This window comes from Barbatula barbatula, assembly GCF_947034865.1.
Source record: "Barbatula barbatula genome assembly, chromosome: 20".
In the NCBI taxonomy this organism is placed as follows: Eukaryota; Metazoa; Chordata; class Actinopteri; order Cypriniformes; family Nemacheilidae; genus Barbatula; species Barbatula barbatula.
In genome coordinates this window covers 7,437,196-7,458,046 of record NC_136783.1, presented here as the reverse complement: position 1 = coordinate 7,458,046, position 20,851 = coordinate 7,437,196, and the positions used below count along the sequence as shown (strand labels likewise).

At 38.1% G+C, this 20,851-nt stretch overlaps 1 protein-coding gene across 2 annotated transcripts; it reads right to left on the bottom strand.

Moving 5' to 3' along the window:
* Positions 1 to 8,840: 8,840 nt before the first annotated feature.
* cse1l (CSE1 chromosome segregation 1-like (yeast)) lies at positions 8,841 to 20,480 on the bottom strand. Of its 2 annotated transcripts, none has more exons than XM_079483500.1 (25): positions 20,344 to 20,480; positions 19,354 to 19,443; positions 17,862 to 18,004; positions 17,669 to 17,770; positions 17,401 to 17,546; positions 17,196 to 17,286; positions 16,989 to 17,096; positions 16,799 to 16,891; positions 16,548 to 16,715; positions 16,342 to 16,471; positions 16,172 to 16,237; positions 15,883 to 16,085; positions 14,234 to 14,318; positions 13,620 to 13,681; positions 13,396 to 13,532; positions 13,211 to 13,314; positions 13,009 to 13,106; positions 12,590 to 12,740; positions 12,280 to 12,488; positions 12,099 to 12,196; positions 11,919 to 12,004; positions 11,760 to 11,841; positions 11,457 to 11,603; positions 9,695 to 9,926; positions 8,841 to 9,572 (listed from the first exon to the last, which is right to left on the bottom strand). In XM_079483500.1, exons 2-25 carry the CDS (start codon positions 19,436 to 19,438, stop codon positions 9,483 to 9,485), a joined length of 2,916 nt encoding a protein of 971 aa, XP_079339626.1. In that variant the 5' UTR covers positions 19,439 to 19,443; positions 20,344 to 20,480; the 3' UTR covers positions 8,841 to 9,482. The 2 variants fall into 2 exon arrangements, with proteins under 2 accessions (XP_079339626.1, XP_079339627.1); XM_079483501.1 differs by having other exon boundaries at positions 8,851 to 9,572; positions 20,350 to 20,480.
* Positions 20,481 to 20,851: the final 371 nt, after the last annotated feature.

The window sequence follows — 20,851 nt, the reverse complement described above, 5'->3', positions numbered from 1 at the left end:
TGCTCAGCATGTTAATCAATTCATGTTGTTGGTTTTATGCAAATAATAGGCCTATCATAAAAATGCAGCTCTGTGCTAGTGAATCTTTGCTGTGTAATGCAAACTGTGTTAGTCTGAATTTATTTGTTGAATACTTTTTGTCTTACCAGATGATCTAAGCGGCTTGTGCTTTTATTGTGGGATGGAGGACAAGGGTAAAACACAATGGGTGGGTTATTCACATTACAAAATATACAAAAAAATGTACGATTGCAGTAGTAATTTCATCTTTCCACATCATCTATTAATGTATTCATTATTAATGTTGATTTTATGTGATTACTCTCTATTGAACAAGGTGTGATGTAGGAAATCCTATTGTAGTCAGAACACAAGATTATGTTGTTGAGAACTTCTTAAATTCAAGGAATAGTAAGAATATTAAAAATCAGTTTATTCACACATCACCTATTTTTAGAAATACCCTATAATTCAAAACATGTACCACTTCATGTCACTGTTTTCCCAGGTTTGCTGTGACGGATGTGAAAGGTGGTACCACCATGATTGTGTACAGAGCCCTCCAGTGGATGTGGATTTTTGGATTTTCCAGTGGAAAGTGTCCCTTGCTGCAATATTTGTTTTACTACCTGTGCCAAGTAGTTTATGTTTAACTTGTGTTTGTCAAAGTATCTTGGAAATGTTTCTTTTTCACTTTTCTGACAATGCAAGCCTTGAAGATTTTATGAGTTATGTTTTATTTAATTCCTAGATTGTTTCTTTTGTTATCAAGATTTTTTTACAGATCTTTTTAAAATTACAAACGAAATTAAAAAAAGTTTCTTGTAATAATTAGAACTAAATTGCAATTAATGCTTTGTGTATGCTTTCCCAGAAGAAGAGTTGAGGCGAATATGTTTAAATATGTTATATTATATTTCACATACAAATTGTAATCTAATCATGAAAAACTATACATTGACGGAAAGATCCAAGACTTGCCGTGAAAAGCACCCCCCTCTTAAATGTGCCTTTGCTCGCCCCAGCATGAAATAATTATGAAAGTATGGTTATAGAACGTATACAGTCTAATGGGGTGAGTTTCATGCTTGTGACACATTCCTAGTGGGAGATATGAGGGGGTGCATTTTCTGGCAAACAGGCTTGCCGTGAAAAGCACCCCCCTCTTAAATTTGCTCGTGTTCGCCCCAGCATGAAATAATTATGAAAGTATGGTTATAGAACTTATACAGTCTAATGGGGTGAGTTTCATGCTTGTGACACATTCCTAGTGGGAGATATGGGGGGGTGCATTTTCTGGCAAACAGGCTTGCCGTGAAAAGCACCCCCCTCTTAAATTTGCTCGTGTTCGCCCCAGCATGAAATAATTATGAAAGTATGGTTATAGAACTTATACAGTCTAATGGGGAGAGTTTCATGCTTGTGACACACTCCTAGTGGGAGATATGGGGGGGTGCATTTTGTGGCAAACAGGCTTGCCGTGAAAAGCACCCCCCTCTTAAATTTGCTCGTGTTCCCCCCAGCATGAAATAATTATGAAAGTATGGTTATAGAACTTATACAGTCTAATGGGGTGAGTTTCATGCTTGCCACACGTTCCTAGTGGGAGATATGGGGGGTGCATTTTGTGGCAAACAGGCTTGCCGTGAAAAGCACCCCCCTCTTAAATTTGCTCGTGTTCGCCCCAGCATGAAATAATTATGAAAGTATGGTTATAGAACGTATACAGTCTAATGGGGCGAGTTTCATGCTTGTGACACATTCCTAGTGGGAGATATGGGGGGGTGCATTTTGTGGCAAACAGGCTTGCCGTGAAAAGCACCCGCCTCTTAAATTTGCTCGTGTTCGCCCCAGCATGAAATAATTATGAATTTATGGTTATAGAACTTATACAGTCTAATGGGGTGAGTTTCATGCTTGTGTTGGACTTTTCATTCAGTCCTGCATGTTCAAAAATTTGAGGAATCGAAGAGACAATTTTTCACAAAAATAAGTGAAGTTTATTATCAGATTTAAAAGTTTCACAGCGCGCTGGGTTGTTCCTCCACAATGAGCTGAACCAACAACTATAAATACAGAGAAAACACAATAAATACAGAATATGACGTCGATCTCTCTTCTGGTTTCTTTGTTCCTCTCCTAGCCAATCTGTGACCTCCTTCAATTCTGGGCAGTTTCTTCTTCCTTCGGCAGCCAATCAGTACTGCCACCTCCATCTCCAGATAGCCTCTCTCCTTTGAACTCCCACCACATACCATTCTCTGAAAAACAACATCTGGCAACTGGGGGAACTCTCAGAAACCAACCTTTGTTCACAAGTTTAACAAAACATAATTTGGTTATATAGCACACAAACGGTTATATGATTAAAACATATTTATTAAACTTGAATCGTGTAACATAGAAAAATACATTTGATTAAAACAAAATGAATCATCCATTTTTATATTGATCTATATTGACCTTAAATCCCCACAATGGAAAAACTATACGCACACGTGCGCGTGGCCCGGACCGTACCTTTCAGATTATGGCAAGCCGTTTCGACATATAAACCTATGGTTTGACTATCCATAAAATATATTTTAGATAGTTTCAATTGTATTTAGACGAGTCATAATTATAATTTGACTGGTCACATTGATAATTAGAGATATCTGCAATTATAATTGCGCTAGTAAGAAATCTGATTCGAGATATCTGTAAATATGTTTTGACTAGTCAAAACTCTATATGAGATATCTGTAATGATGTCATAGATATCTAAAATTATCTCGTCACACATACGCAAAGTATTTAAAGATATCTCGAATTCAGTTTCGACTAGTCACAATTATATTTTAAGATATCTGAATTGTGCTTGCACCTAGTCGAATCTGCTGTTGTGTGACGTGAGATTTAATCTCCTCAGCTCCTCCCCCACACCAGAGCCAAAGCCAAAAGCGCAACGGCTAATGCTATCACCTTAGCTTCATCGGAACACAGCAAGGAGACAACAGGCTAGTTTTTAAAATGGATGTCAATGGGTTTGTTAGCTGTTACGCTTTCTCCAGTTGGCTGTATTAAAGACCCTTCTATCTAACTAAAATAAGGGTTACCCCTCCTTACACCTAGTGCTAACGGCTAATAACAGTAGACAGCGTTTGTAACTTGTCAAGGAGAGAAAAGAACCGAATAAAGTATGCTTTTTACGTGATTATTAAATAATATTTGGATGCATTAATGTTGTAAAAGATGTCAAACATCCATGTCTGCATAGGGCTGAGATTTTAATTGCAGTCATGTGACAAAGCGGACCAAACAATGTGTAATGTTTAATAAATACAAAGATCAGCAAACTGCTTGTTTTGTTGTAATTTATTTTGTATATATACAAAATATATAAGTTTTTTTGAAAAAGATTACAAGTGAATCATAGTTTAACATTCATTAATGGCATTTATAAGTATGTTTCATTATCCATACAGTATGTATTGTTAATGCAGGTTAAGTTGTGTCTTTAGGTAGTTACACACAAGATGGGAGTATTGTATAAGAGATCAATGATGGTGATGTTCTGTTGTATTCAGAGATGAGTCCAGTGCAATTAAATATTTACAAATTAATCAAATTGTTGCACCAGACATGATGCCTATACAGATGCTTATCTTAAATGTCTTAAATCTTAAAATTATCTTTACTTATACCTCTGCATACCTTATGCTAAGTTTTTATTTTCATTCTTTTAAAATGACTTTTGTATGAAGCAGTTTGAATGACACAAAATGTAAGACCTTTATTATATAATTATTTGACAAAATGGCAGCTGACAACAGTTTCCAAGGAAGAATTGGTTAAAACCGCTTAAGGTGGGGCTTAGAAAAAGTGTATTTGCATGCATTCATTTGAGATATCTATGAAGTAATTTTGACTAGTTAGAATGTTAATTCCAGATATCTATTTTTAAATTCTTCCTGTCGCCAAGCTAAATGAAGATATAACCAAAGAAATATCTTCCTAGTTACAAATCAGACTGAGATATTCATAATTAAATTGCAGATATCTTTAAATGAGATATCACTAGGAAGAATTTCAATTAAAGATATCTCTAATTTAGTTTTGTCGAGTCAAAAATCCAATTCAAGATATCTACAATTAAAATAAGACTAGTAATAAGTTGCTTTCAGATATCTGCAAATGTGGTTTTGGATATCTTTAAAAATTATTCATTAAAGATATCTTAAATGTGATTATGACTAGTCAAAGACCAGTTACAGATATCTCTAATTATGATTTCTACTGGTTGTAACTCAGTTCAAGATATCTCTAATTGAATTATCACTAGTAAAATGAGTTCAAAATATCTCTAATTGGAATTATGCCTAGTACAAAATGAATTATAGATATCTTTAATGGCAGTTTCTACCAGTCAAAACACATTTGTAGATATCTGAAAATATTTTTCAATGGAAGTCAATGGAAGAATATGACTAGTCAAAACAGCATTGTATATATCTCAAATGTATATTATGAATAGCCAGAATAACATTGTAGATATCTTCATTGCCTGTTATGACTAGTAATAATCACATTGTAGATATACTAATTCCAATTGCGACGACTCAAAATTACAGAAGAGATATCTGGAATTGGAATTTTGACTAGTCAAAACTAAATTATGACTAGTACAACCAGGCGTATTTTATGTCAAAATGGCTTGCCATAAGAGGCCAACTGATGCCGTTTCAAAAACGGATGGCCAAAATTGTCATTTTTCTGCTTCAAAAGTTATAGACACATTAATTATAAATTGAAAGGTACATTCTCTGAAGAAATTGTAAAGTGGTGCTAATGTGGCAAAATGCTGGTGTTGGGCTAGGGGGATGACCCTTCAAACCACTAGTGAAACAGCCAACCCCCATGTCTCTACGATGTTCTGATGCAAAGATGAAGGTTTTGCTATTGGCCCTAACGGTTGCGTGGCTTGGCATTAAACAATTTATAAAACTCTGAGGTATAAGTGAAATGAACCAACTCCCATGTCTCTACGATGTTCTGATGCAGAGATATACTTGTAAAATAAGTAAACCTATTTGGTTGCAATGGGCGTGGCTTAAAAGCTTCACAATGATCCTGTGACAGACTAATTGAATGCCTGAGTCAAATGAGACCACCCCCTTGTCTCTACGACACTGTGTGGACAAGATATCAATATGGGCCATTTATAATGGAAGTCTATAGGATCGGTTGCTAAGTCCATGTAAATGGTTGCTATGGGCGTGGCTTCATATCTTTTTGAAGTTCCTGGGATGCTGATTCGTTGCCTGGTACTGCTAAGTTATATCATGCGGGACATTTTAACTCCTTATATGGGCATCCATTATAGTCAATGGGGCTTTTTGGGGGGGCTCCTATGCCCCAGGGGTGCAACTTACACCCCATTGTGAGGTATGTTCTTACAGGGCCTGCCAGCCTCTTCAAATGTCGTTACCAGCATGTATCTCAACGAAATTCTCGCTCGGAGCTACGACCCGCCGAAATTTGTCGTAAAGTTAAGTCAATGGGATTTTTGGGGCGAGTTTTTGCCCCCCGATCATACCCCCTACTCCTGATCGCTTATAAAAGTCATAGCTCACCATTCCTCAATAAGCCAGACGATTTGTTACGACTAGTTACGGGCCGAAAAAAAATGTCACAATAATAATTATTTGTACATATAGTGTGGAATGCCCCCTACAGGAACCGACCATCCGTTTGTGAAACTTATTAGAAATCAAGTTTCTATAGGCATTTAAAGTGGAGAAATTTCAATTTCTCCCAAATGCCACAGTAAAATTAGTCCATATATGGTGTGCATATACTGTGGAATGCCCCCTACAGGAACCGACCATCCGTTTGTGAAACTTATTAGAAATCAAGTTTCTATAGGCATTTAAAGTGGAGAAATTTCAATTTCTCCCAAATGCTACAGTAAAATAAGTCCATATATGGTGTGCATATACTGTGGGATGCCCCCTACAGGAACCGACCATCCGTTTGTGAAACTTATTAGAAATCAAGTTTCTATAGGCATTTAAAGTGGAGAAATTTCAATTTCTCCCAAATGCTACAGTAAAATAAGTCCATATATGGTGTGCATATACTGTGGGATGCCCCCTACAGGAACCGACCATCCGTTTGTGAAACTTATTAGAAATCAAGTTTCTATAGGCATTTAAAGTGGAGAAATTTCAATTTCTCCCAAATGCCACAGTAAAATTAGTCCATATATGGTGTGCATATACTGTGGGATGCCCCCTACAGGAACCGACCATCCGTTTGTGAAACTTATTAGAAATCATGTTTCTATAGGCATTTAAATTGGAAAAATTACAATTTCTCCCAAATGCTACAGTAAAATGAGTCCATATATGGTGTGCATATACTGTGGGATGCCCCCTACAGGAACCGACCATCCGTTTGTGAAACTTATTAGAAATCATGTTTCTTTAGGCATTTAAATTGGAAAAATTACAATTTCTCCCAAATGCCACAGTAAAATGAGTCCATATATGGTGTGCATATACTGTGGGATGCCCCCTACAGGAACCGACCATCCGTTTGTGAAACTTATTAGAAATCAAGTTTCTATAGGCATTTAAAGTGGAGAAATTTCAATTTCTCCCAAATGCTACAGTAAAATTAGTCCATATATGGTGTGCATATACTGTGGGATGCCCCCTACAGGAACCGACCATCCGTTTGTGAAACTTATTAGAAATCATGTTTCTATTGGCATTTAAATTGGAAAAATTACAATTTCTCCCAAATGCTACAGTAAAATGAGTCCATATATGGTGTGCATATACTGTGGGATGCCCCCTACAGGAACTGACCCTCCGTTTTTGAAACTTATTAGAAATCATGTTTCTATAGGCATTTAAATTGGATAAATTACAATTTCTCCCAAATGCTACAGTAAAATGAGTCCATATATGGTGTGCATATACTGTGGGATGCCCCCTACAGGAACCGACCATCCGTTTGTGAAACTTATTAGAAATCATGTTTCTATTGGCATTTAAATTGGAAAAATTACAATTTCTCCCAAATGCTACAGTAAAATGAGTCCATATATGGTGTGCATATACTGTGGGATGCCCCCTACAGGAACCGACCCTCCGTTTTTGAAACTTATTAGAAATCATGTTTCTATAGGCATTTAAAGTGGAAAAATGACCATTTCTCCCAAATGCTACAGTAGAATGAGTCCATATATGGTGTGCATATAGTGTGGGATGCCCCCTACAGGAAGAGACCATCAGTTTGTGAAACTTATTAGAAATCATGTTTCTATAGGCATTTAAATTGGATAAATTACAATTTCTCCCAAATGCTACAGTAAACCATTACCATTAGTTATAAGTCATTATAGTAGGAAAGCATGGTTTTTCAAAACGCTGTAATACGCTTTCAAAAGCCATTCCACAGTTAAACTTGTACAAGTTGATGTTACTGTATTAAAATCATGTATTTGCATTTTGTAGCTAATCATTTAGACACTAACAACACATTTACTATAGGATACACATTAAAAAAATAATTTCACAGGAGTTGGCTACAGGTAAAACAATTTTAACCCGTTTTATTTGATGGAAATATCAGTAACAGTAACTGTTAAACAAAAGTTGCAGACGGAGACATTGCTTTCACAACATGCAAAATGCAAACATTCTGACAAAAATGTTCTTCAATTGCGGAAATTCTAAACGTAAAACGCAATATATAATATTGAGGAGACACACAGACGATCCGCATTTAAATAAAGCTTTAAAAGCGGTGTTTCTAGAAAGTACCGTAGTTTACGAGGTATGCGCGCATAATGAATCTAAACGGCGGCTGGCTTGACCGCGGTGAATTCAATTAGTGGGCTAAAGTCAGTCACACACCACCTCGACTTTCTTCCAAATAACGCACATTTTATCCATAATACAATGAATACAAACCTATAGTTCCTGCACATTTTGGTTTTTCTGAATTGTGTCAATGGCTAATCAAAAATAAGTAATATAAACGATTATGGCCGTGACTCATTTCCTGAGTGACAGTGTTTGGGGGGCGGGGGGGATATCTGTTGATTGTAGAGTGCCAAATAAACAGAGATGGACAGGTAAAAAGCCATCAGGTGCACAAAAAACGGATTTGTGCAATTGAGAAATATAATTTTATCTTTCACTTATGTTGTTATAAAAATATGACGGTTTGTCATCATTTTGTGTGTGTTTTATTTTTATTTATACATTTTCCAGGGGGGGGGGCGCTCAAAGGTGGTCTCGCCCGGGGTGCAATTCAACGTAGAAACGCCACTGCCTGACTTTCCAAATCTCCCTCCCGTAGACACTCTTCTCAAAGTAAACTCCAACCAGAGAGGGGCTATTTCTTATATCTTTAAAGCGCTTGATTCCACTTCCCCCCCAAAAACCAGAGATTTACGGACTTGGGGCATATTGAGGAAGACCAATGGGACCAGATTCTGGAGTTAGTCCATAACTGTCTTTCTCTGCTGTGAAACACAAAATATATTTTGAGAAATGTTTCAGTGGTTTTGGGTCCATATAAGGGGGTTGATGCCTATGGGGTTCAATGTTCTTTGTTCTGCAGAAGAAAAGCTTACAAGTTTTAAGATGACATGAGGGCGAGTAAATTATTACAGAATTTAATGAGAAAATCTTTATAAACCTATCCAAAACCTAGTAAAGCTTAAGACTGAAAAATGCTAAATGTTGCCTGCTTACCGCTATCAGCTAAATTCCAGAAATATCACACACCCACGTTACGGCATTTAGTATGTGTAAGAGCCCAAAGTACATACACCTCAGATGATGACAATCTGTCCAGAACAAAAACTGTGAGCAAGAGGTTAAACAAGTGCTTCACTTTATTAACAATTACACAGAGCAGCAAAACTAAGACATGAAGACAAAACATGGTAAATGACATGCAAAATTTTAATGTTTTTATGCAATTGCAAATCTGCGTACAGTAAAAACGCCTCAAAAACCACAACAGAAAACACATTTTCCATTGATTTCAAAGATACCACAACATTTCTGACAACTCCTGAGTGCTTGTCAAATTTGTGTACAAGTTGACATTTTTCAAAATACTATCAAATGTATGTTTGGGTAAAATGCCAAACTAAACATGAGAATGTGATGTTTGCACTGGTTTATTGAAAGAAAAAGCATCAACATGGCCCACCCAAGTGAGATGATCAGGCCCAAACCATCAAACTCATATTGACGTTTTCTGATTGGTAACGTCACACACAAGCCACTAAAAGTAAACAATCCTCTAAAATCCTTTTTTCAATGGGCAGTACATCTCCACTAGCGCAAGTCATGTTGAGTCCACTGTTCATCTCTTATTGGCTGGATCAGTCAGGGTGTCTTGAGTCAGAGGTCCCACTTCTTAGCCTTGATAAACTCAACAGGCATAAAGGAAATAGAGGAAGAGAGTTCGGATTACACCAGCTGTACGGCAGCAGCCTGAAGGTAACCCTGCAAATACTGAAGAGCTTCTGCTGGCAAACTGGTGCTCAACATGGAAGACACCTGTGACAGATAACATACAATTACTAAATCACCGTCCTATCAAGCTAAATTGCTAGGTAGACATCAGCTCTAATGTTAGAGCTTTTGAGTAACTGAACATCAGTGACAATTAATACGCTCACCCTTCCAGGACAGGCTGTGGAGAGCTTGTGTAGCGACTGGGCGAGAAGGATTTTCGGATTGCTGACAGCATCACCAATAGGGTCGTGCTCTTTCTTGCCAGCAAAAGCGAGTTGGGAGAAAGCAGTCTGGTATCCTGGAGTGTCCTCGATGTCTATAAAGTGCTCATCATCTGGGATGCTGTCGTCTTCCGGTAACTCAAACAAACCAATCAGAGCCTGCAGTAAGGGAGTCCTAAACGGAAAATATAAACCACTGCTTAAGAGATGAGCATTAAGAAGGACCTGGGAACCTTACAGAAATCCCATTGATCCGTTTAGTAAGAGTGATCATTTCAGTAAAAACTGAAAAACAAAGGTCTCATTTATACAGGATGTGAAAGTCTGTTACTCCGTAATAAGATACCGCCTGCAGTGTTGACATGAGGTCATCACCTCACGTTGTTTGTATTATAGCACACAGAAATGTGTACCTAATGTTGATTTGGTTTTTCCTGCGCCGCTACAAGTAGAGAGGATACGGTAGGTTGGATCCCCGGAAACAAAGGATGAGCAATTTTACTTCAGACGGGCACTGTTGTGTTTTACATTGCTCTGAGTTCCAAGTAACCAAGAATGAGTCGAAAAATACTTTTGTCTGTCGTTCTTCAGATGATTCAGTGTTTAATTAATTTGATGGTTAAAGGATTTCATATGGTCTGTTATATGAACTATAAACACAATTATTAATTGTTAATCATGAATCACTGTCTTCTATCCTATGTTCAAGGGTTTCTGGGGAAAAAAAATCTGCTTCCCACACAAGGAAGAGGGACATTCCATTAAACATATGGGGGATTTATTTTGAGTGTCTGTCTGATTATTTGTAATTAAATGCTAGGTCAGTACTTGTGATGTCTACAGATAATGTTCAACAAAATGCAAACAAACACAGGCATAACATTAACAGTTGGAGTTAAATTTTAATTGCAAGTGCTTATTTAAACATAGGCGGTGTGGTATAAAACAAAAAGGAAAACACAAGTGTCCTGGCAGTATCCTGGCCAGCGGTAAGGCCAGCAACATACCATCACAGCACTGTGTAAAGTCACTCGGAATTGAGTAAACAAAACGAAGCTCTAGTCTAACATTCTATGCTTGTTGTAACGACACATCTGCATATCACCATTGGTTTCTGACACGTTAAGGCAACGGGTGAAACTGTGATAATGACCATGAAGATCAAATTTTACCTCCGATAAAATTCCTGCAGTATTGATGATATGCAGTCCTTCAGCGTGGACCATATGACAGTAAGTTTATGGAGGTAAAACTCCAGACAAGTCTTCTTGTACGAGTCTGTTTTCAGAAGTCTTTATTGTTGTACATTATGACAACTAAGATTCCACAGTGACATGACTTTTAGCTGGGATCATGTCCGTACAGTGTGATGGCCAGCAACAATCGTGAAAGCCTGTTTAACGCTACAGTTTGATTGTCTGACAAAATGGCGAATAGCAACAGGGGCGCATAATATCTGCGCCAATTAAACTCCAAGCGAAGGGTCAATTATCAATATGATACTGAAAAGCTATTTGGTTCAATGATTTGTAATATCTCACATGATAATTTGAGCATATGTATATCAAATTTAATAAGTAAATAATTTTTTCTTTCAATTAAAATGGAGCATTGAAATATTTTTTTTTCTTCGTAACATTTGAGCATAGAATAAATAGCATAGCTGTTATCATACATGACCAGCAGTCTGTGTGATGACTCTTACCAGAGTTTGGTGTATTCTGTGTCCATCATTGCAGGACACTCTGTAAGGACCTTAGTAATGCCCACAGCACAGATCTTCTTCTCCACCTGTCCCGAGACCTTCTGCACCTCTGGAATCACGATCTTATCCAGGACCATTCCAAACATTCTGATGAAAGACAAAACAACAAAAGTGCTCAGAAGATGGTGAATGGTCACAACAAGGATTATTCATGAAAGCTGCTTTGACAAAATACACGGCTCCTAAGTGACAAAAATCACGATTGACTAGTGGTACTGTATAAAAAGGAACAGAATAACTTGCTTTGGTTGGATGCTGTCAAAAACCTCCTGCAATGCAATGGCACCATATTTCACACTAAAGAGATTGATGAAGACAAGGAAACCTGTGACGAGAAAAGTGACTCTTTTTACAATAAAATCTACGACTCATTGAACGAAGAGAACACTGTCTGTTACATACTCTTAACAAATTTTGTCGTCTTGGAGCTCTGTAATCTTTGGAAGAGCAAAATGAAGATCTGTTTCCTGTACTGAGTGATGGAATCTCTGCAAGAGACAGAAAACACAAAAAGTTGAAAAGCAAACACCACCTGAGATCAGAGGGTGGTGTGCCACATGTGCCACAAAACAGATCTCTTACGGTGGCATGTGCTCCACGATGCTGTTGAGCAGATAAAACCCTTGGTGGTCATTGGCCTTGGACGCAATGAGTTTCTGGAACACTCCGAGAAGACCAGGCTAGAAAAAAAGTTGTAGATCGAGCTTACCTGTTTTAAGGGTAAAAAACAAAGGCATCTAAAGGAGATGGACCAAAGATTTACTATTTTATCAGCAGCCGAGTTTGCGATGGCAGAAGCCCCTTTCTCCAGGTAAGCCTGCAGCAGCCGGACCAAAGGAGGGATGTTCCCTGTGCGCTCCCACAGCACGGGCTGCAGCAGGTGAGGAAACAAGGCCATGTAAGAGGATGGGATAGCGTCGGTGTGAATCTCCAGAAGGAGAGACATCACTTGGAAGACATACGGCACAAACTCTGCAGAGCGAGAAGAGACAGAGAGAAGATTTACAAAAACTCACAACAATACAACACACAATAAGTCATTGGCATCACTAGCTGATAACATTAAAACTCACCCTGCACGTCATTTTGTAGGATCTCCGTAAATACGGGGAACAGAGCCGTTTCAAAGTCATTCACGGTATTTGGATTTGCCTTACAGGTGATCCTGATGGACAGGCACAGTGACTCGAACAGGTAATGGTTGAAATGTGGCTTACTGGGATTCTGTTGAAAAATTACATTTCTTTGATTGCTTGAACACATTTGCGCATTCTTCATACACATTTCTTTTTCTTAACAAAGATGTTCCATCCTGCCTTTAGGATCAAGTCCTGCTTTGGATATGTCCCCTTTAAATGGATGGATATTTCTCTGTGTCCAATCAAGGTGTCCGGAGTCACGAACTGAGACAAGGACCACGTGACTGGACACTGAACATTGGATTTTTTCAATTTCAAGCTGCTCCTAAAACAGTTGAGTTAATGTAGCTCACCTTGCTGACAAGGAGGAGCTTGTGCGTGAGTTGGCCGATCAGGTTAGCGATGTAGGGAACAATAGCCTCCTGCAGAAGAGAGAAGCTCCTCATGATGGCTAGATAAAAAAACATCCAGAGGCAGATAAGAACACAGCCACCAAACAGGAATTAAAAAGCTAACAAATTTAAACTAACATTTAAATGTAAAATTTGAAATGACCTTTCATGATGTACTCGTTCTCAGAGGAGCCAGGGATTGACAGAGCTTTGAAAAGATTGTTGAGTAACTGCTCTGTGAACGGTGCCATTTCAGCAGGCGTGATACTATAAAACAGGATTCATTTGAGGAAACACATGAATCACAATAACACTGAAATACAACTGGTGTCTTTAAAAGGAGCTCACAGTGTGGAGTTGTTGGCTCCTCTCATGGTGAAGAGTCTCTCCAGTGCATGAGCTGCATATGTGTGCTGAACAATGCTCTCAGCCTGCAGATGTGACACCAGCAGAGGAACAGCCTCCAACAACTGCTCCTTAGGAAGCTTAAGGAGCAAGACAAACACAAGACCATCAACCACTGCTGAGTGAGTAGCTCTACAGTCTTTTACAGTGTAAAGATATAAATGTACCTGACTTCTGAAGGTCATGACGTACTTGATCGCATCTGCTTTTAACACTGGAAACTCATTCACTGGGGAACAAATGAGACAACTGCTGCAATTCTGACTCATACTGTTATAGTAAAACACTAATATTGTTAAAATGATATTTCAAACAATGTTCCCCATGTTTTCCACACCCTTAAGGCATCCTCACTGAATGTGACTTTGTTCTTGAAAAACAATGCAGTGCATTTTCAGATTTAAACTGAAGATTAATAGGGTACATGAATTTAAAAAAAGAAAATGACCACATTGATGAAATCAGATCTATTTACTATAAACGATGCATATTTCATGATGAAATATGAATTGACATTTTTTTTCACTGGGACTTTAAGACCACAGAGCTGTGTCAAGCAGTTCTTTGATCGATGGATGCACTTTTTTTGGAGCTTCCAAAAATTACCCCCTCATTCTACAGCTTGGAAGTAAAATGATACGTGGTATTATAACTTCGACTGCATTATTCGTCAAGAAAGTCATATTCAGTTAGGATGCCTTGAGGGTGAGTAAAACAAGGGGCAATTTAGTTTTCTCTCTGAAATATCCCTTTAAACTACTTTTTCAAGAAAAGCATTTACCGTTTGGAGATTTCAGATCTACTAGAATGTGGTTCGCGAAAAATTCTGACAGATTCACCAACTCGTTGGCTTGTGTTATTCCATGCTGTAAAACAAAGACAGGTTTGTCAGACAGGACCTCGTATTTTACAAACTCATATTTGGCTTTATTAACTAAATTAAAAAAGAACAAAATAATATTTAGTTCCAACTGAGATCTATTACGAAGAGTAACAGACTTTATACTGCCCTACTAAGGCAGAGTGCAGTAAATACACATTGTCAAAATTAAGATAAGGTTTGAAATGGGCTTTGTAACATCTGTTCTGTCTTTCAACCAGTCTCCTGGATCAATTTTCTTCCGTTTCAGAGAAACTTGGCTGTTGTGAGACCTTTGAAGGCATTTTCAGTTTGTGTAGTTACTGCACTTTGTCTTTGTTAGGCAGTATAGTTCTTGTACAATTCTGTGGTGCAAATCATAGTGGTAATAATGATTTTCATTTAACATCAATGTTTTAGTGTTTATTTGTCACTGTGCTACAGAAATGTCTTGGATTTTCTGACAGTGAAAGGATGAAGCGATGAAGGGGGACTATATCTCAAACTTGTTTTTTTTGGAGGACCGTATAAGTCATAAATGACAAGAACGATCAAACGTACACTTTTTTTGTAACTTTTACTGCTGTTTTGAGAGCAGTGCACACCTTGTCATTTCTGTGAATGTAATAATACTGGAATGTATAAATGTGTGAATTCTTTTGAGCTGTTTTGCAAGTACTGTCGATTGTAAAAAAGAGGATGTGATTTTCGTATTCAGCATGCTAAACTTAATAAAGAAACCGTGAATATTCAAGCAAAACAACTTGAAAATTTCGTTTCATTGTGTTATTTAAGGGGGTGTTTGATTTTCATGCTAAACATGACCGAAAGTTAAAAAAACAAGTTAAACTGAGTATTTCTGTAAAAAATGTGACTTTGGTTCGGCAGATTGTTTAAAGATCGCGAAATATTGTGCAGTGTCTGGTTGTGGAAAAACACAGTCACTGTATAACCTTCCTTTGGATTCCGACACCAGGAATGAGTGGTTAAAGTTTATTTGTAAAGACGTTCCAGCTCTGGATTTGCAGAAAGACTAAAATTGAAAACAGTCAATATCGGATCTGACAGGAATGGTGCAGCAATCTTATGCGGGTGAAACATTTTTATTATCCGTCACCATTGCATTGTTAGAGATCGCTGGATATGTCCTGACAATTTGTAACCTAACGTTACGTGTCTAACCAAATTCACCGAAGGCTCCAACTAAGATTACTATGCAATCTGCTATCCAATCATAGCAGTGTTTTGGAAAAATTTAAAACCACGCAAACTTCACAAGTAAATCTCAGAAGATGGAGCGGTCCCAGCTATAAAAGATCCTAGTCATGAATCAGGAACGCAGGCGATCAGCAAAACCATGTAAAATGTCTCTTTTGCAGGCAATCGGCATGTGAGTGTATGTAATGTAAACACTGCAAACGTATATAAAGCAAACATTATCTAAGTATAATACGATGATGTATTGTGTGCTCGTGACTCTTTAGCTCTGCCCATGACACATCTTCAGGAGCTTGACTGTTTTGGAAAGAAGCATACAGCTGTACCGGTCTTTTGAAAATCTGTCTTTTTACCTTTTGTGTCTGAGCTTTGGAGGCCAGGGATGTGACAAGGTAGATAGCAGCATCTTTGTGTTTCCAATTCACCCCTGGGTTCTTAGCATACTCTGTAAGCATGGAGTTCACATAGACAGAGAAGATACTAGTCACCGGGCCCTCGAAAAACTTGCACAGGCCTCGCACCAAATCACAAGCTGCTCGGCGCCTCGTGTCGATGTCTGCGAATGCAGGAGAGAGAATTCAGTACAGACTTAAGGTAAACCAAGTGTCTGAATGTAACTGATTTCACTGAGAGCCATCACACCTGAGCCTTCAAGGTCTCTTATGATGTATTCCTCAGAATTATCTTCAAAAGCCTCTTCATCTGCAGCTGTTTACACACAAGATTAAAGATAAACAGCCAAGATAACAGCTCGCCGGTTAGTTTAACTGGTCATATAGAAGACTGTCTCAAAACCACAATGCGTCACATACTTCTGAACTCCATGTTTGGAACGATGACCTTCTCACAGATGCTGGTGAGAATGTTCTGGTCTTCAAAGAGATTTTTATAATGGGGCCGCTCACACACCGAAGCCAAAAACTGGATAGCATTGCTAACAAGCTGCAAAAAAAAACAAAAAGATTTTTATAACAGTACTGGTAAGTTAATTTACTGATTAAAATAACTGTATACTGACCAGGTCATATTTGACCTCTTGCCCAGTTGTGACCAGCAGGTTCCAGATAGCCGTGACGAAGCGAGGCAGGTAGGGCTGGAACTCTTCGTCATATTTTTGGGCATAAAGCGCTGCGTTATCACAGATCTGAGATTTCAACAACTCCAGCAGACCAGCCTCCTCTTCATCCTAATATGATTTAAAGAAAACAGATTAGCTTCAAAGGTTTTAAACATCATATGAACGCATTGAAGCTTAAGCACACAACTTACATCTGATTGTAATAATTTGTTATCCAAAGTCAGTAGGTTATGAAAGTGTGTCATCCACGTCTCCATGTTGTCCTCAAAGAACTCTGGCAGGTCCTGAGATAATCATGAAAAACAAAATGATGGAAAACAGGGGAAATAAAGAAAAATCTGAAGGTGATAATATTATAATTATAGCATTGCTGGATGCTACCTGGAAGTTAAGGCTGTAGAACAGTTTTGAAATGAGTGTAAGTGAAGAGAAGAGCACTTTCAGGGCGTTGACATCTGTTGCGTGAGTTTGACACAGATCAATTGTAGCCTGCAAGTAAATCATAAACATATCGCAGATGGTAATGAAAATCACATCTCTATCAAATGAATAAATTAAGTCAAGATTGAAAACAGCTAGGTGACCTACCTTGAAAAGTTCAGTAAGGGGCTGAGCAAACGTGTCCAGCACAAGCTTGATCTCGGTCCACAGTTCATTGGACTTAAACTCATGACGATATCTAAAATAGAAGATAAATCTCAGAAACAGCGTATCAAACTGCATAGAAACAGGTATAAAGTAAGAATCTGATTAGGTTTTGACTCATCAAAATGTTGTGACATAACTCAATTACCTTTTAAAAAGAGAATGTGCAGTGCGAAGAACTCCGTTGATGATGTGGAAGTCTCCGCTCTGAAAGCGTGTCACCATCTCTGTCAAGAGATCAGGCCATTTCTGAGGGAAGTCCTCCCGGCCGATGATGCTGATGGCATCACTAAGCTACAGAAGAAAGAGTATGTCATGTCAACAGCTCTATAATGTACAGTGTTCAGCAATGACAGTTTATATGGACTCAAGCTGCAAAATACATCATAACTGTGTGAAATGATGTGAGAGGGTACCTGCTTTTGGATTTGCTCTGGGCTGGTCAGCATCAAATTCACAATGTTGGCTTTGATAGCGGTTCGATCGGGTTCAGATATTTTGTTCGGTTCATCTTCAATCTGAGACAGAGATAATTTACCAAATAAACCACTGCCACACATAAGACCGACAGAAGTCACAGCAATGGAAAACTGTCAAATTGACACTCACTACACGCCAGTTTCTCTTAATGTAGTTCTTAAAGGTGACAGCTGAACAAACACGGAGGACGTCCTCTTGGGACTTCTCTAGTACAGTGAGCAGTAAAATTGGGTAGTTCTGGTTTCCTTCCACCGATTCCAGAAATTTCTCAGCTGGAGACAGAGAACGTTTACATTTGTGAAAATGCCATAAATATTACATTACGGAATTCACTGTAAATGGGGATCAGCCACAGCAAGAAAGTACAGATTTATTTCTTACTATGCCTTTATTATGTACATTAAAGATGACAAGGGATGTGACAATACACCATGAGCCGGTTGCAAACCGTTGACGTAAAAATGACCACAGTTCATGTTTTGAACAGCAGGGGTCGCTGTTTTTCCTACAAACTTGGTAAATGTGGATATGCTGATATTTCTTAAATAAGGTAAAAGTTAGGAAAAACAAAGTCTTGTTCTGCGTCCCAATTCCGGATACTATACATCCTTAATAGTATTCGAAAATAGAATTTGTATGTTCCAAATCATAGTATGTTGACCAATCATGAGTATTCTTTAAATACCATGATGGTCTACGGCAGGGGTCTCCAACATGGTGCCCCTGGGTACCTGGTAGCCCGCGTGAACTCTGTAAGGTGCCCACTAAACACAGTGCTCACCAATAATGCTCAAGACAGTTGACAAATCTGTGACTATACCGATCAGCCAAGTGCTACATCGTCATGAAAGTTTATTATTAGCAAGTGCTATACGCTTTAATATATTCAAGTACAAAAATATCTGAAAGAAATCTGAATTTGGTTCTGTGAGCGTAAAAATAAGGTGTTTAACGTTTGAAAGTATGTTATCAACAAGTAGCCCTCTAAAGGATTTTAGATATTTTGGTAGCCCTCGCTTACAAAAAGGTCGGAGACCCCTGGTCTACGGTTTCTAGAGAAAATTCGAAGTGTGAATCCACTTAACAGCTGATATTACCCACAACTCACCACAAGAGGGCGGAGTTAGTGATGCTTCACGGCATTAATGAACTTTAGCGAATTATTGTTTACTTAATAAATGTGAGTATACAGTAAACATTATATATGAAATAATGAATGAATAAATACTTAAACGTAAGTAAGATATGTATTTTGATGTTCGTGACAGGATCTCAGTGTCGTCTAGGCAACAACGACTTGTTTGCTATGCACTAAAATGTATATACTTTCCGATAACAAAAGAAGTACATACTTTAAGGCTAAAGTGCATGTTTGTTTATATTAAAGAGACTTTTGTATTATTCATTTAGTTTGTTTTAAAACTGCAATCGAGTTATTTGACATAAAATAGGAAAATGTGCAACATTTCCCTAAAGATGAGTAATCCATGAAAATATGCATAATGTCAGCTCTCTCATAAAACATACACGTAAGGTTTCTGTAGGAATCATAAGATCCTGAGCACAATCACATGACATAAAGTAGCAGCACGTTACACAGATGCATGTCTGCATGAGTCACCTGGGCGTCTCACAGCTGGGTCAGGGCTTAGTGTTTTCTGCAGATATTCTGTCAAACTTCGGAGGTTTCCATCATTGAGCTCCATGATTTCTAGAGAGATCACAACATCACAGTCCATATGAAGAGATGCACAGCCTAAAGCATGACAAACATAACATGACAAAACTACGTAGTTTCCGTACACACAGCCTAAACGCGACACTGTATTGCGCATACAGTTAAAAATACAGTACAGCATACAAAATTAAAATGGCATACTATTATTAATGACATACTGAATATAGAAACAGCGCATGGCATTGAGTGGCAAAGTAAATAAACGTAAATATCAACACGTAAATGGATGCGTGTTTTGCGCTGTATTTTGATCAAATATACCCATAAATACATATCCTGCATATCCTCGGCTCCTCGCATCGAGTGAAAGCGAAATATGTTGATGTTTAGCATAACAAACAATTCATTTCTGACTGACATTGATGATAATATGATAACACACACACACACACACATGTGTTCGGCCTGCTCGGACTGAAACTTTATTAGCACACGAGATATACCTCAACCAAAAAGATAAATAAACACCACGCGATTATCTATGCGTGTTATAAAGCCGTGGTTAGAGATTTTGACATCAGAGCTGTCACGTTTGATATCTCAGACAGACTTTAATGAGAGAAATCCAGGCCGCGACTCGCATGCTATGGCTGTTAGCATCCCGAGCAGAGATGCTAACCTTAGCCCTAATAGCGACCAAAACAACCTAATAATATATTATAGGCTCCGTTTATGAGCAAAGACGCAAACAGAACCCAATACATGAATATAAGAAGTGTATTAGAGTAAATCTTGATATTGTGTGAGCTCGAGCTGGTTTAAGCAGAGCATTGCGCGGTTAAATATTCAAGCGAATCGTTATTTAGTGAAGACTGAGGAACACTATAGATAAGCGAGTTCGCTGAGAGAAGAAAGAGTTATAAAGACTCTTACCGTAACCTGTGTGTTGCACTTCTGCGTTAATAACCTGCGAGAACTTTCAAACGTCTCACATAAGTGCGCGGTCACGACTCCGCACATGCGCACTGATGAGAGGCGCACATGTATCGCGTGACGCCCCCTCGTGGTTTAAGTCAAGTCAGCTTTATTTATATAGCGCTTTTTACAATTTCCATTGTTACAAAGCAGCTGTACAAGAAAAAATGACTATAAGTAAAACATAAAAGGTTATGGAATTCAAAACACAGGTCAAATATCAGACACACAATAAATTCCTATATGCAGTGTTAATTAAATAAGACTACCAAATTCTAGCAGCCCCCCCCGGCCAGGCAAAACAGTGCAAAACAGTATGCAAAGAGTTTTATGTGTGCAGGTTAAAAGAGTTGGGTTCCAAAATGAGATGAATCAATTCGTTTCTTATAATGTTTAAAATCATGTTTTTATTTTGTCATCATGTTTTATTGTGTTTTTTTATCTGTATTTATGAGTTATTATTACC

What these genes read in the sequence shown, in the direction of transcription:
- cse1l (XM_079483500.1), bottom strand. Translation starts at nt 19,438, where the DNA reads ATGGAGCTCAATGATGGAAACCTCCGAAGTTTGACAGAATATCTGCAG. An exon ending in ACAAATTATTACAATCAGAT is followed by an intron (nt 16,716 to 16,798) that starts GTAAGTTGTGTG and finishes AAATCATATTAG; the next exon opens with GATGAAGAGGAGGCTGGTCT. An exon ending in AAGAGACCTTGAAGGCTCAG is followed by an intron (nt 16,086 to 16,171) that starts GTGTGATGGCTC and finishes CTGCATTCGCAG; the next exon opens with ACATCGACACGAGGCGCCGA.